This window comes from Urtica dioica, chromosome 4 (assembly GCF_054948205.1).
Source record: "Urtica dioica subsp. dioica isolate 48M chromosome 4, U.dioica_male_clone48M_v1_H2, whole genome shotgun sequence".
NCBI lineage: Eukaryota > Viridiplantae > Streptophyta > Magnoliopsida > Rosales > Urticaceae > Urtica > Urtica dioica.
The window spans coordinates 13,945,655-13,959,908 of NC_142759.1; the positions used below are offsets into that span (position 1 = coordinate 13,945,655).

The following is a 14,254-nucleotide window of genomic DNA, read 5'->3' on the forward strand; positions in this document are numbered from 1 at the left end:
TAAATTAGTTAATTTAATTTAAGTCGGTCTGGTGCGTTATTTTCTTAATAAAATAAAACTTTCACTATTTTTAAAATGAGAGAGAAGTATTAGGTTACTGGTTTAATTACCCCGAAGTCAAATGATACGAAATAGTCCTTTTTACTAATTGATTAGAAAAGTAACTCAAATTTAAGAGTTAAATAATGTCTAAATTTATTTTGACACTATCAATGAAAATATCGACTTATGTATATAAACAATTGATAAATGTTAAATATTTTATTAAAAATGTGAAAATAAAGAAAAAAAAATTGTTGACACATGCACTTTGAGAAAATGAGTCTTTAGAAACAATAAAAGTCGATTTTATAAGCTCAAAAAGTCATTTAGAAGCGACAAAAATAGCTTCTAAAAGTTTGATTCTAACGACTATAAACGACAAGTCGCTTCTAACCTATAATCTGAATCCGAATTAGAAGCGACTAATCTCTTATAAATGTCTTTCTCTCATATAGCATGTGTCATTTTAGAAGTGACAAGTTGTTTTTAAAGTCTTTCCTGCCCTATGTCAATAGACTTTTTAAAGCGACTTGTCACTTCTAAAGATTTATTCTCACAATAAATTTAAAAGAAACATATCGGTTTTAATTTTTTATTATTATTAATACTAATTTTTATGTATATAATTTATATTATTTAGAAATTTAATTTTAAATAAAAGAATAAAATAAAGTTTCATTTATTTACTAAATTGAAACAGATATACACAACGTCTTAATAAAATAACTAACAAAATAAGTTATAAGTACAAGAATATACATGCTACTATAAGTACAAACTTGATAGTAAAGTAAAGTCTAAGATCGATCAAAAAAGAACTTGCATGTTATTTTGCTTCTAGATCTTGTTGGAAGGAAGTTTTGGGTCGGTGGAGAAAGTGTTTAGATATTTTGGGTGTTTAGGAAAAAAGTTTAGAAATTTGGAGGCTTGGGTATAAAGTAGAGAGGGGAGAATTTCTTTGTAGAAAAGAGAACTTTTTATTTTTTGGCTTGACCAAAAGTGTAGGATTACATCCCTATTTATACTAGTCTATGGAAATATCTAGATACAACCTTTTCTAGAGAATTCTTCTTATTAATGACTATCCTAGATATTACAATATTATTCTAGAATTTATTCTCTCTAAGGTATCTAGGCATATCAAGAATATTCTAGATAATATGACCACTTAACTAGGGCCAAAATACTAAATTACAACTAGAAATAATTAGGCCCAAATACTATAACCTAAAATCAAGTTTAATTATTCAACAGATCCGGGCTCTCTTCTGGTTCCTCTTGCGCAGGTGCTACTTGAACGATCTCTTTGGTATGAGGTCGATGTTAACATAGTTGTATCGGGTTGTGATCATGTCTCGGGTGTGTGCTGGAAAGTAACATTTCCGACTTTACCAACCCAAACTTGTGACACCCTCTCGGAAATTATTGGAGACAACATAATACTCCAAGATTTGTCGCTTGAAAGGCATCGACGAGATTCCTCACCATATGTTGCAACTCGATGATCTCGAAATGCTGGGTCATGTGATGATGCTTACCAACCTCGAAGTCACGAGATCGAGGGGCAACCAAATCTCCTAAAGATCAAAGGGCCTATCCCAATAGTTGAATCACATAGCTTCCTGAAACAATTCTCATCGCTTCGGCTAGCCTCTCAAGTAATGAAGTGGAAAACTATTTTTTGAATAATAATATCAAAACATAAGATTTACGGTCCCCTACGACTGTACATCGTTGAAGATGTCTCTATCCGTAGGGGCTCAATGTGACTAATGATCTCGACAACCAATCCATTTATTGTCTCTCCACTTATCAAAAATTTATCGACCTCTCCACTTGCCATTCTAGACAGTACCTTCACCTCCTATTAAATATCCTACCTCGTTGGCTTTGCCTTTTTATTGATAATATGTTCTTATTAGTGGCGTCATTTTTATCTTCCTCCATTGTGTGTGGAGAAGAGAGAGTGGGTGTTGAAGGAGATGATATGAGTGGTGTAGGAGATCAACACGCATGGAAATCCGAATGAGAGTTGACGCAAATAAACAGTGTTAGGATTTTTAGATTTATGTATTTTTTTAGAGAATTTGCTAAAAGTTGGGGTTCTTTTTTTTCTTTCCTCTTCTTATTCTATAAATCACATACAGTTAATAATCGGTGATAAATTATATTAAATTTTGGGTTTTTAGGTTTCAGCAATAACATTATTGGGATTGAGTTTTGTTTTAGGTCGTTTTGTTAGTTTGTGGTCATTTTGTTATTGTCGTTTTATTAGTTCGATGACTATATATAGTTTGTAAACATTCCTTTTTTAATTAATGAGAAAATTCCTTTTTCAAACTTCTTCTTCCCGATTTCTCTCTGCAAATCTTCGTCGAAGCTCAATCGTGAAATGGTATCAGAGCAATTCGCTCCGCTCATCTCCATCTTCGTCTGAAAGCAGTTTTTCGGTCTCTTTTCCTCCTTTTTCTCATCATCGTCTTCGCATCCTCAATGGCGACTCAAGATTCTGAAATGGAATCTCCGGCGACGGGAATCACATCACGGCGATCGATCAACGAAGAAACCCTAGATCCTTTCTTCTTGCATCACACAGATACCACTGGTCAAATCCTTGTCACTACTGCTCTCACAGGAGACAACTATCCGACTTGGAAGAGATCAATGAAGATCGTGCTGTCTGTGAAGAACAAATTCGGATTCGTCGATGGATCTATCACCATGCCAAGCAGCTCCGAGCCAAATCGCCTCAGTTCTTGGAAGAGAAACAATGATATAATCATTGTGTGGATGCTTAATTCCGTGTCCAAGGAAATCGCTTCTAGCGTGATCTACAATGACTCAGCCGCGGCTATCTGGAAAGATCTTGAGGAACGATTCCAACAGAGTAACGGACCAAGAATCTTCGAGCTAAGGAGAGCGATCATGAATCTCGCACAAGATCAGATGACCGTTGGCATGTACTTCACCAAATTGAAAAGCCTGTGGGAAGAGCTTGCCGATTTCAGACCTGATTGTCCTTGTTCTTGTGAAGGAGCAAATGATTTGGTCAATTTCGTGCAAGATGAGTATGTAATGAAGTTCTTAATGGGGCTGAACGAGTCTTTCAGTAATGTCCGCGGTCAGGTACTTCTGATGGATCCAATGCCTTCAATCAACAAGGTTTTTGCCATGGCCACACAACAAGAGAAACAAAGATCTCTCAGCAACGATGTTCTTGGAAGCCAAGATCTGTCAAACTCGACAGTGGCAATTAAAGATGATCAGAAACGCTTCAACAACAAGAAAGAACGCCCTATCTGCACTCACTACAAGCTTGTTGGTCACACGGTGAACAAATGCTACAAACTACATGGGTTTCCACCGGAAGGACCAAGAAGCATCACTGAAGTCAATCCAGGAACCACACCTAATGCTATGGCAAATCTCACGACTGATCAAATCCACCAGTTGATCAGCGCTCTCTCCAACCAGCTCACCTCTCCGAGTGCACCAGAGTGTTCTAACAACATCAACATGACAACTATGTCTACAGGTTCATACTGTTATACCAACAGTACAGGTTCTTCTAAGCACTCTTATAAATCCTGGATTTTAGATTCAGGAGCTTCTAGACATATTTGTGCTTATAAATCTTTCTTTCATAACCTTAAACCTCTGTATAATTCCACGGTGACCCTTCCTAACCACACTGTGATTCCTGTACATAGCTATGGTGATGTGTCTATTAGGAATTTAGTGCTCAAAGATGTGTTGTTTTTACCTGGTTTCAAGTTTAATTTGGTATCAGTCAGTGCTTTGACACGAGACTCCTTAGTCACCTTAACCTTTTCTGATTATGATTTCATCATTCAGGATATCAAGTTGATGAAGATGATTGGCAATGGTGAGACTGTTGATGGTCTGTATGTGCTGGAAAGTGAGAAACAAAACTTCATCAACCATGTCACTGCTTACACCTCGCATAACAGATTGGGACATCTCTCCTTCAAAAGACTCGACATTCTAAGAGACAAGTTACATTTTACTTCAGCAAATAAAAATGTACCATGTTACATTTGTCCTTTAGCTAAGCAGAGACGTCTTCCCTTTATTTCTCATAACCATTTAGCAAGTAAAACGTTTGATCTCATACACTGCGATGTATGGGGTCCATACTCTGTTACTTCTCATGCAGGTTTCAAGTTTTTCTTGACCTTAGTGGATGATTGTAGCCGGTTTACTTGGGTTTATCTAATGAGAAATAAATCAGATGTTCATGACATTATACCTCGCTTTTGTGGCATGATTTCTAATCAATTCTCCACTACTATTAAACATTTTCGATCCGACAATGCCAAAGAGTTAATATTTTCTGATTTTTTTTTCTAAGACAGGTATTGTTCATCAATTTTCCTGTGTAGAGACTCCACAGCAAAATTCAGTGGTTGAACGCAAGCATCAACATCTCTTGAATGTGGCTAGATCACTCTATTTCCAATCTCAGGTTCCCATTATTTATTGGTCTGAGTGTATTCTTTCTTCTGTTTATTTAATTAATCGAACTCCAAGTCCTCTTCTTTCACAAAAATGTCCTTATGAGATTTTATATGCTAAGGATGTTGATTATGATTTTTTAAGAGTCTTTGGCTGCCTTGTTTTTGCCTCTACCTTAAAGTCTCATAGAACTAAGTTTGCACCTCGTGCTCGAAAATGTGTGTTTATAGGATATCCTCCTAACATTAAGGGATATAAGTTGCTTGATTTGATTACTAGGGAAGTGTTTATCTCTCGGGATGTTGTGTTCCACGAACACATTTTTCCTTTCCATGATCATCAGACTAACAATACCCAAGCTGATCCTTTCCCGGATCTAGTTTTACCCGTTCCTATGAGTTTTACAGATTCCATAGATCAGACTGCACACTCAGGCCAGCCAAGGGACAATGAAGATATACACAGCTCAGGATCTGAGCCTGTTCTTCAGCCTGCCGATTCCCCTGAACTAATCACTGCAGTTAGACGATCTACAAGACCACGAGCACCACCAACCCATCTGAAAGATTTTCATTGCAACCAAGCAGATGTACAAAATCCATCTCCTCATCTTCTTACTAATGTTCTCTCTTATGATAATTTGTCTAGAAAATATAGATCATACATTCTTTCTATATCTGATCACTTTGAGCCTCAATTATATCATCAAGCTTGTAAATTTCCACATTGGAGACAAGCTATGAATGAAGAACTCAAAGCTATGGAAGACAACAAGACTTGGTCTATTGTCAATTTGCCTTCTGATAAGAAAGCCATAGGGTGCAGATGGATTTATACAAATAAATTCAATGCCGATGGTACTCTTTCTAGGCACAAATCCAGACTTGTTGCGAAAGGGTATAATCAAAGAGAAGGCATTGATTTTTTGGATACTTTTTCTCCTGTTGCTAAACTTGTTACTGTTAAAGTTGTTTTAGCTTTAGCTTCTTCTCAAAATTGGTGTTTAGCTCAACTAGACATCAATAATGCTTTTCTTAATGGTGATCTTTTTGAGGAAGTGTATATGGAGGTGCCTTTAGGTTATTCTGTTCAGGGGGAGCAGCGACATATTAGTCCTAAACCTGTTTGTAAATTGCATAAATCCATTTATGGAATATTACCTTCACTCAGTCCATTGTTGCTCATGGCTTTGTTCAATCAAAATCTGATTATTCTCTCTTCACTAAGGGTGTTTCTGACAGTTTTGTTGCTATCTTGTTATATGTTGATGATATAATTGTTGCAGGTCCAAATCCTTCGATCATTGATGAGGTTAAAGCTTACTTGCACACCAAGTTTAAGCTGAAGGATCTTGGTCCATTAAAATTTTTTCTTGGGATTGAGATTGCTCGATCAAAGGTTGGCATTGTAATGAGTCAGAGACATTATGCTTTACAAATTCTTGAGGACTATGGGTTCTTGGATTCCAAACCTGTCACTACTCCCATGAATCCAAGACACACTTTGAATTCTGACTCTGGGATTTTACTTGATGATATTAAGCATTATAGAAGTTTGATAAGACGCTTATTATATCTGACTATTTCTCGTCCGGATATCACCTATGCTGTGCATTCTTTAAGTCAATTTTTACAAGCACCTCGTGATACTCACTTACGGGCTGTTCATCATTTACTTAGGTATATAAAAGGGTCACCGGGGCTTGGATTATTCTATCCAGCAAATTCTTCAACTCAGCTGCAAGGCTTCTCAGACGCAGACTGGGCTACGTGTTCAGATACTCGGAGATCACTCACTGGTTTTTGTGTCTTCTTGGGAGGAGCATTGGTGGCTTGGAAGTCGAAGAAACAGAGTACAGTCTCACGCTCCTCAGCTGAGTCTGAGTATCGAGCAATGGCAGCTGCAACTTCTGAGATGATATGGTTGCAGCAGCTACTCCGAGATCTCAAAATCTCTTGTCGCAGTTCACCTGTTCTGTTCTGTGACAACCAGGCAGCGATGCACATTGCTTCCAATCCTTCGTTCCATGAACGAACAAAGTACATCGAGATTGATTTGTACTTTGTCCGAGATCACTTACAACGAGGTGATTTGAAGCTCCTGCCTGTGCGCACTAACCATCAGCTAGCAGATGCTTTTACCAAGCCTCTCCCAGCTTCGACGCTAACTTCTATTATCTTCAAGTTGTCCGTCAAGAATCTCTACCTTCCAACTTGAGGGGGAGTATTGGGATTGAGTTTTGTTTTAGGTCGTTTTGTTAGTTTGTGGTCGTTTTGTTATTGTCGTTTTATTAGTTTGATGACTATATATAGTTTGTAAACATTCCTTTTTTAATTAATGAGAAAATTCCTTTTTCAAACTTCTTCTTCCCGATTTCTCTCTGCAAATCTTCGTCGAAGCTCAATCGTGAAAAGCATTCGATTTTCTAGTTTTTTCTTTCTAAATTGCGTATAGGTAATAACCGGTAATAATTGTTGTGGGTTTCTTATGTTTCAGTAAAAACGTTTGGGTTTCTATTAAAAAAAAAAAAAAAACTCGTATAGTTAGCAATTGATGATAATTGTTAAATAGTTTATAGGGTTATGGGATTTGGCAATAACATTTGAGCTTCTAGTTCTTTTTTCCTAGATCGCGTACAGTTAATAATTGGTAAATATTGTTGATAAATTGTGTTCAATAATTTTATTTATATTTTTAAAACTAAAATCAGTTGAATAACCTTTTTGTCTCTTTTTGATCCGTTAATAATTTGAGTGATCAACTATTAATTATTAACTGAACATTCAATGTATGTTAATGTTTTAAGAAGAATATTTAGCTACAAATCCCTTAATTCTAATTAGATTCTAACTTCTTATTCTAATCTTATTTATGCTCTTACATCTCAAATGTCTTTTTCCCCCCTCTGATTTATTACTCCTTGTTATTATAATGAAAGAGCCAGCAGTATAAAACTTCTTATCAAACATAAACGGCAAAGATAGGCAGTTCAATAAATACTGGCAGTTTATAAACAGATGATGCAAACAAGCTTACATACTCATTAAACACACAAAACTCAACCACAAATTGCATTTCATTATTAGATTTCTCTGTCTTAATCGATAGCAGATCAGGCCTTCTTACACGCCGGCAACGGAGCGCCGCAGAGACAGGCGTTCATCAGAAATGCGCTCGCCGGGAACTTCGTCCGTGGGAGCGGACCGCAGAGACGGTTCGAGCTCACGTTCAGAGTCTTCAGCGCCGCCACACCCGCCGGAACTCTCCCGGTCAGAGAGTTTCCGGACAAGTCCAAGTCCCTGAGCGTCTTGGGGAACTTCATACGCCCGAAGTCGAAGCTGAGCTTGTTTCCCTTGGCCCGGAACGACACCAGAAACTCCGTGCTGTTCAGGAGCCTCACGGGACTCCCGGTGATCTCGTTCTCGGACAGGTCGATGAAGTCGTAGAAGAACGTCTCCGCGGGCTTCCAGTCGTCGAGCCTCATCCTGATCCCGCACCGCGCCAGCTTCAGCGAGAAGATGATCGGCGACGAGGTCACCCACTTGGGGATGGTGTTCAAGTGAAATCGGTTATACGACAAGTCGAGAGACTCGATCCCCTTGACGTTTAGGGCCGGGAAGGGGTCGACGAGCTTGTTGCGCGAGAGATCGAGGTTGAATATCTTCGTGAGGTTGGAGAAGCTCTTCGGCACCGTCCCGGTCAGCATGTTCCCGGAGAGGTCCAGCGTGTCGAGGGTCTTGAAGTTCCCGAGGAAAGCTGGGATGGTCCCGGTCAGAGCGTTGTGGCCCAGCTCCAGAAATATCAGCCGCGGGGCCAGGGAAGATAGCGAGGCCGGGATGCTTCCGGAGAGCTTGTTGTGGGAGAGAGTCAGGGACAGAAGCTGAGGGAGCGACCCCAGGAAGTCGGGGATCGGACCGCTGAGCTGGTTCCGCTCGAGGTTCATGAAACTGAGGCTTGTCAGGCTTTTTATCGCGGCGGGGATCGGGCCGGTCAGGAGGTTGTTTCCAAGCTTGAGCTGGCCGAGGTTGGTGAGCTTCGATATGGAGCTCGGGATCGGGCCGGTGAAGCGGTTTCCGGTGAGGCTGAGAGCGCCCAGCTTGGCTAAATCTCCGAGATTGGCCGGCAAAGGACCGGACAGCCCGGAGTGCTCGATGTAGACGAATTGGAGAGCGGGTAGTCGGAACAAGACTCCCGGGAAAGGACCGGAGAGGTTTCGCAGGTTGAACAAGTAGATCCCGTCGAGGTTGCTGACTTTCGAGAGCGCCGGCGAGATCGTGCCGGACAGGAAGGCCTTGGGGTGTCTCAGACTGTCGGAGAGCCACACCGTGATGATCCGTTTCCCGCCCAGACAGCTGACTCCGTCCCACGCGCAGCAGTCCGTGCCGGCCTTCCACGTGGCAAGCATTCCCGATGGGTCGGCGGTGATGCCAGCCTTGAAGCCGAGTAGGCCGGCCTGGTCGTCAGGGTGACACGTGGCGGCGCCGGCGGGCTCAAGGCACGCCAGCAGAGCAAGTGCCGCCGCGGCGGAGACCAGGAGGAGATTCTGGTGGTGACGCTGCTGATTCTTCATTTTTGTTGTTGTGAGTTCTGATTGTCAGTGAGTGTTGTTGTAGACTTGTAGATGAGTTGATGGGACTGATTTATAGTGGATCGTTAGTGAAGATAATGATCATAATCATTATGTTGGGATTATGATCGAAAACAGCAAACAGTCCACCTGGCAGTTGTCTTTTTCTGACTTTGACCCGATGTGTTTAGTTTAATAAGCGTGTGTGCGCTACAATTTTGACTCGGGCGTTGAATATCCCGATATACAAGTAGACACAGCAACTGGGAAGGTTATTGCTTTTCGAGCAAAAACAAAACTTGGAAGGTTATTTATAAATTAACTATTTTTATTAATTATAATATGGCCACATAGTGTTGTGTAACTTGTGTTGGGCATTGGGTTGACCAGATTTAGGCTTGTCTTTATTCTAAATTTTTGGCAAAGTCTTTGTGACTAGAATATATATATATTTACACGTGATTTCTTTAATCAAACAATCACGAATCTAAGAAATTATATTTAATTTATTATTTTGAGATCTAAATTTTATGTTAAGTTAAATAATATATGTTATGTCGTTATTTTCACATGGTATAAATAATACCCCGAGAGCAAAAAAATGACACATCAAGCCCATACACAAGGCTCAAACCCACAAGCAATCCATCCGTCAAGCTCCGAGTCAACACTCATAAATGTCTTTCAAAAGAGACTCTCAAATAATATTTTCAAGCTACACTTCTTGACAAATCTTCAAGACAAAGCCACAAAAATGACCACTCGATCGGCCAAAGAAAATGATCACCCGACCGGCCAAAAAAGAAGACCATCCGGTCATCTTCACTCGGCCAAGACCACCCGGTCATCTTCACTTGGCCAATATCACCCGGTCCTCTTTACCCGGCCAACACTACCCGGCCATCTTCACTCGGCCAAAATCACCAGGTCGTTTTCACTCGGCTAAGATCACCCGGTCGTCTTCACTCAGCCAAGATCACCCGATCGTCTTCACTCGGCTAAGACCACCCGGTCGTCTTCACTCGGCCTCACTCGTTCACAACACAAGGTAAGTTTTTCTCAACTTGTCAAAACTCTACAAAAATCACACTACAACTCTTTCTCTCTCTAGAAAACATAGAGACAAGTACAAATCGTTCACCAAGAACACAATACAACACGACTAATGTTGAGCGTCGGAGCACGCGCCGAGGGAAAACCCTCCACGTCCCTCTAGATTCACATTTTCTTGTGGTTAGGTGAAGGTGCAAGGATTCGAAGACCCGACGAAGAACACGAAGAACATGGAAGATCCAAAGACCCGAATACTCGAAAATCCGAAGACTCGGACACTCGAAGATCCGAAGAACACAATGAACGCGAGGAACACAAACATGTGAAAGATTCAAAGGGTTGAAGACTCAAATAAGCAAAGACTCAAGAACTCAACGAAGAACGCGAAGAATACGATGAACGCGGAAGATCCAAAAACCCGAGACCCGGAGATCCAAATATCCAAATAACACGAACGCGACGAGAAGATAAGAACTTCACCAAACCCAACCTACATGCGGTCATAGGGTCCGACCCTAGATCGAACCACGGACGATTCTTAGTGCTAATCCAAAAACGCGATTAACAATATACAATATTAATCACATAATAGAAATTATGACACTGGAATAAATAATAAGAACAAGGAACTGATATGAAATGAATTGGAAAAAAGATAAGGAGATGAATAGAATAACTGAATTTTTTTGGTGAGTCGACTCTATTACAATACTATTGAATACGAGGTGATAGAGAAATGCTATAGAGAGAGAAGAGAATGAAGATGAAATTGAGAACGATTTTCTTCATTAACCAGTCCTGTGTTAATCAACAGAGACTTCTAAAGATTATAATATTCAGATCCAGATCCTAACTAATTTCCGACTTTAGTTATAATTGACTCTAACTACCTAACTTCAGTCTAGTTAACTTTAACTGTCTTTCCTTCCATTGCACGTAAGCCTACGCTCTTTAGCTCGTTCCTTGCTATGCACGCTTGCATTGCTCCTCACACTCATGCCAGTGTGGCAGTCTTGAGTGTTGCTGATGTCGCTATCTCAGTGGTCTTGTGTCACTCTCCTAACACAAGGAAATTGTATTTATACAAATTTATTGAACAACCTAATGGCGAATTTGAAGGCTCAACGTTCATCTCGTATTAATGGTTTTATCTTGTAACGATTTTATTGATGGTAGCCGTTACTTTGGAGCTCGTGATTCATACTAGATCCTTGTGTTGACAAATCAACACACATTAACCCCATCAGCGATTTTTTCATAGCTGCAAGATAGGATTCGCTTCTTACCATTAGAGTACTGCAAAAAATAAATAACAACTGCCATCATGCTATTTGTCTCTGATTGGCTCCTTTAATTATGCCTTAAATTGTTCCTAGAATATTCCCTATCTCTTAGGGTTTACATCAGAGTCTTTTGTGTGTATAAAAGCATCTACAATTCACGTCATTAATTAAGCCGAATATAATACAAAGAAAGTTTAATATCCTTTCTTGACCTCGAACTAAAATAGGCTCGGCCCAGTTGACTTACCTTGTTGATCAACGTCTTCTTATTAAATCGGACCATTTTTTAATCCCAAATTCATATCCTATTAGACGTGGACAAAGTTCTACACCAACAAATATTCATTTCTATACTTTGATCTTGCTCTACATAAACTGTTAGCAATATTATAGTGATATTGACGTAAATAAAAGACAAATTGCATGCATGAAAAGTACATGTAAAATAAATTACAAAAACCCGGTTACACCTTTATACTAAGAACCGGAAAAACAAAATAGGTCGAAAAGTCGAGGCCCGTTGGACGGTCTCCTTGAAGCTTTTTATCGCTCTCCCACAGGTGCTGGAATTCGTGAGCGAAAGCCTCCCAGGATACAACGACTTCAGAGGCAAGTTGAGCACCAACCACTTGACTCCCTCGGCGAACTAGAACCTGCGAGAATACTATCACCAAGACAAAGAAAATTTTCTGGGAATGAGAGAGAATCGGGAACAGTGGGGAATATCTGGAATTTTTGAGGTACCCTGAATGAGAGCTTCGGACCCTTTATATAGGCCAAGGCATCCGAATTTGAACCACCCAGCAAAACGCCCAGCCTTAAAGGAGTTTAATGCCCCTAATGAGGCCATTAACACGCGGTTACATGCCAACGTTAATCCTCCAACGTTCACTCCTAATGAGGTCATTAACGCACGACGTTAATCCTCCAACAGCCTTCATGGCGCATTGATGCATGGCCATAACGCACGGTTTCATGTTTAATTCTCAACCATAACGCGCAACATGAGGAATTAAATCATTAAGAAGTGAAATTTGTAGTAAAAAGAAACCGAGACAATTCCCGAAACCCGAGCCCGGCCCGGCTCGGCTCGGCGGCGGCGCGTGTGTGTGTGCGCGCGAGGGGTTAAGAGATAACCCACCCACACTCTCCTCTCTTGCACTTGCTTGACCACTAAAGAGAGAGGATAGTATATAAACACTACCACAACACACATCCCCAACCAATGTGGGACTCTTGGTTTTCACTTCCACAACACAACAACAATTGTGTTTCTTTAGCCTACTTTGTGCATCAATTTCTCATTCATCTTAGGTCCGATTTTGGCAAACAAATATTCGATTTTATAGCCCTCGTTACGAGGAATCCGTATCACTTGGAATTATTCAATTCCGATGAGTGGAACCCACTCAACTTGTTGCCACAAATCAGCCATCCACATGATAATAAATAAAATTTATTAACCACATTCCAACATAAACTTCTAGAATCCCGTCATGTTTAGTTTTAAAATAAACAAAATTTCCATATAGTGAAACATCTTTGTCTCTGTCCACAAACTCAACGACTATGGTCACTGTCTCACCCTAGATCGCCCAACCAAATACATACCTATTGTTTACCTTCCTAACAGTATTGGTCTCCCCCAACTCTAGATCAAATGCGTTTATCATCTTTACCAACACCGCTCCGTGCTCTCTAGCATGAGTTCCAGTCCTCATGCTGAAACTCCTCGATAGTCTTGGCTAATTACGCTCACCCATCTGATATGGATTTGTGTCATACCACTACAATAAATTGTTAATTTGCAACGGACAAGTATTAATAATGAGAAAATAACATTAAATGGCTTGTTGTATGCTTTTTACCGGCTGTACGTCGTCGCTAATTATTTGGGATACATAACTTTTATAGTGGTTATTAGCCGCTAAAACTTTTACGATCAACAAAAGTACAAGAAAAATTTAGGAGGTCAGATGAAATTTGTTTCTTGTTTAATATGAGCGGTAATTAATCGCTGCTTATAGTTAGGTCAAATTATATTAAAAGCTTTCTTCTCTTCATTTGAAAAAACTAACCTCTCTTCATGTTGGTAGGTCATTTTCATGGTTCCCCGTGTCTCAATTTTAGAGGTCGGACAATTCTTAAGATGTTATTATTCATATTAGCCCCGACCCGTCGATTCTAGTGGTGTGATGATATTGGTTATTATACCTTGGAAAATTCCTTCCAAACTTGCTCTTAAACATGGCAAGTTATAATTACTCTATTATAACACTACTACAAAAACAGGCTTTTGAAGCGACTCTTTCCACTTTTAAATTTCAAAAAGTCGCTTTTAAATGACTTTTATAAGCAACTTTCTAAAAGACCGATTCTAAACGTAATTAGTCGCTTCTAAACATTAGAAGCGACATTTTTAGAAGTGACTTTCTGCTTCTAATGTCACTTCTAAGTTAAATCATGTCGCGCCAAAAGAAATGACGGGAAGCATTTAGAAGCGACATTAGAAGCGGAAAGTTGCTTTGGTGTTGCTTTTATTTTTTTAACTTAAAATATATTTTAGGATTCAATTAAAACTGAAAATGAAATAAAATGAATAACGAAACCACAAACTACAAAAAATCACAAACTGAAAAGAAAAAAAAAAAATATATATATATATATATATATATATATATATATATATAGCCTTATAATAATTTTAATAATTAAAACTTTGAGATAAATACATAATGCTAAAATCATAAACCGAAACAAAAGAATATCAGTTACATAATGTGATTTTTGAGTCAGGTTAAATATAGAAACCTGTCGGAGAACACCAACGTGG

The 14,254-nt window shown here is 39.5% G+C and overlaps 2 protein-coding genes across 2 annotated transcripts; one reads left to right on the forward strand and one right to left on the reverse strand.

The window, feature by feature from the left end:
• The first annotated feature begins 2,535 nt into the window (after positions 1-2,535).
• Positions 2,536-6,395, forward strand: LOC149400657 (uncharacterized). Its single transcript, XM_089610474.1, has 4 exons — positions 2,536-3,961; positions 4,749-5,645; positions 5,804-5,916; positions 6,198-6,395. Exons 1-4 carry the CDS (start codon positions 2,536-2,538, stop codon positions 6,393-6,395), a joined length of 2,634 nt encoding a protein of 877 aa, XP_089466600.1.
• Positions 6,396-7,482: 1,087 nt separating this feature from the next.
• LOC149400658 (uncharacterized) lies at positions 7,483-9,146 on the reverse strand. The gene has a single exon (XM_089613196.1). The coding sequence runs from the start codon at positions 9,086-9,088 to the stop codon at positions 7,631-7,633; it is 1,458 nt and encodes a 485-aa protein (XP_089469322.1). The 5' UTR covers positions 9,089-9,146; the 3' UTR covers positions 7,483-7,630.
• Positions 9,147-14,254: the final 5,108 nt, after the last annotated feature.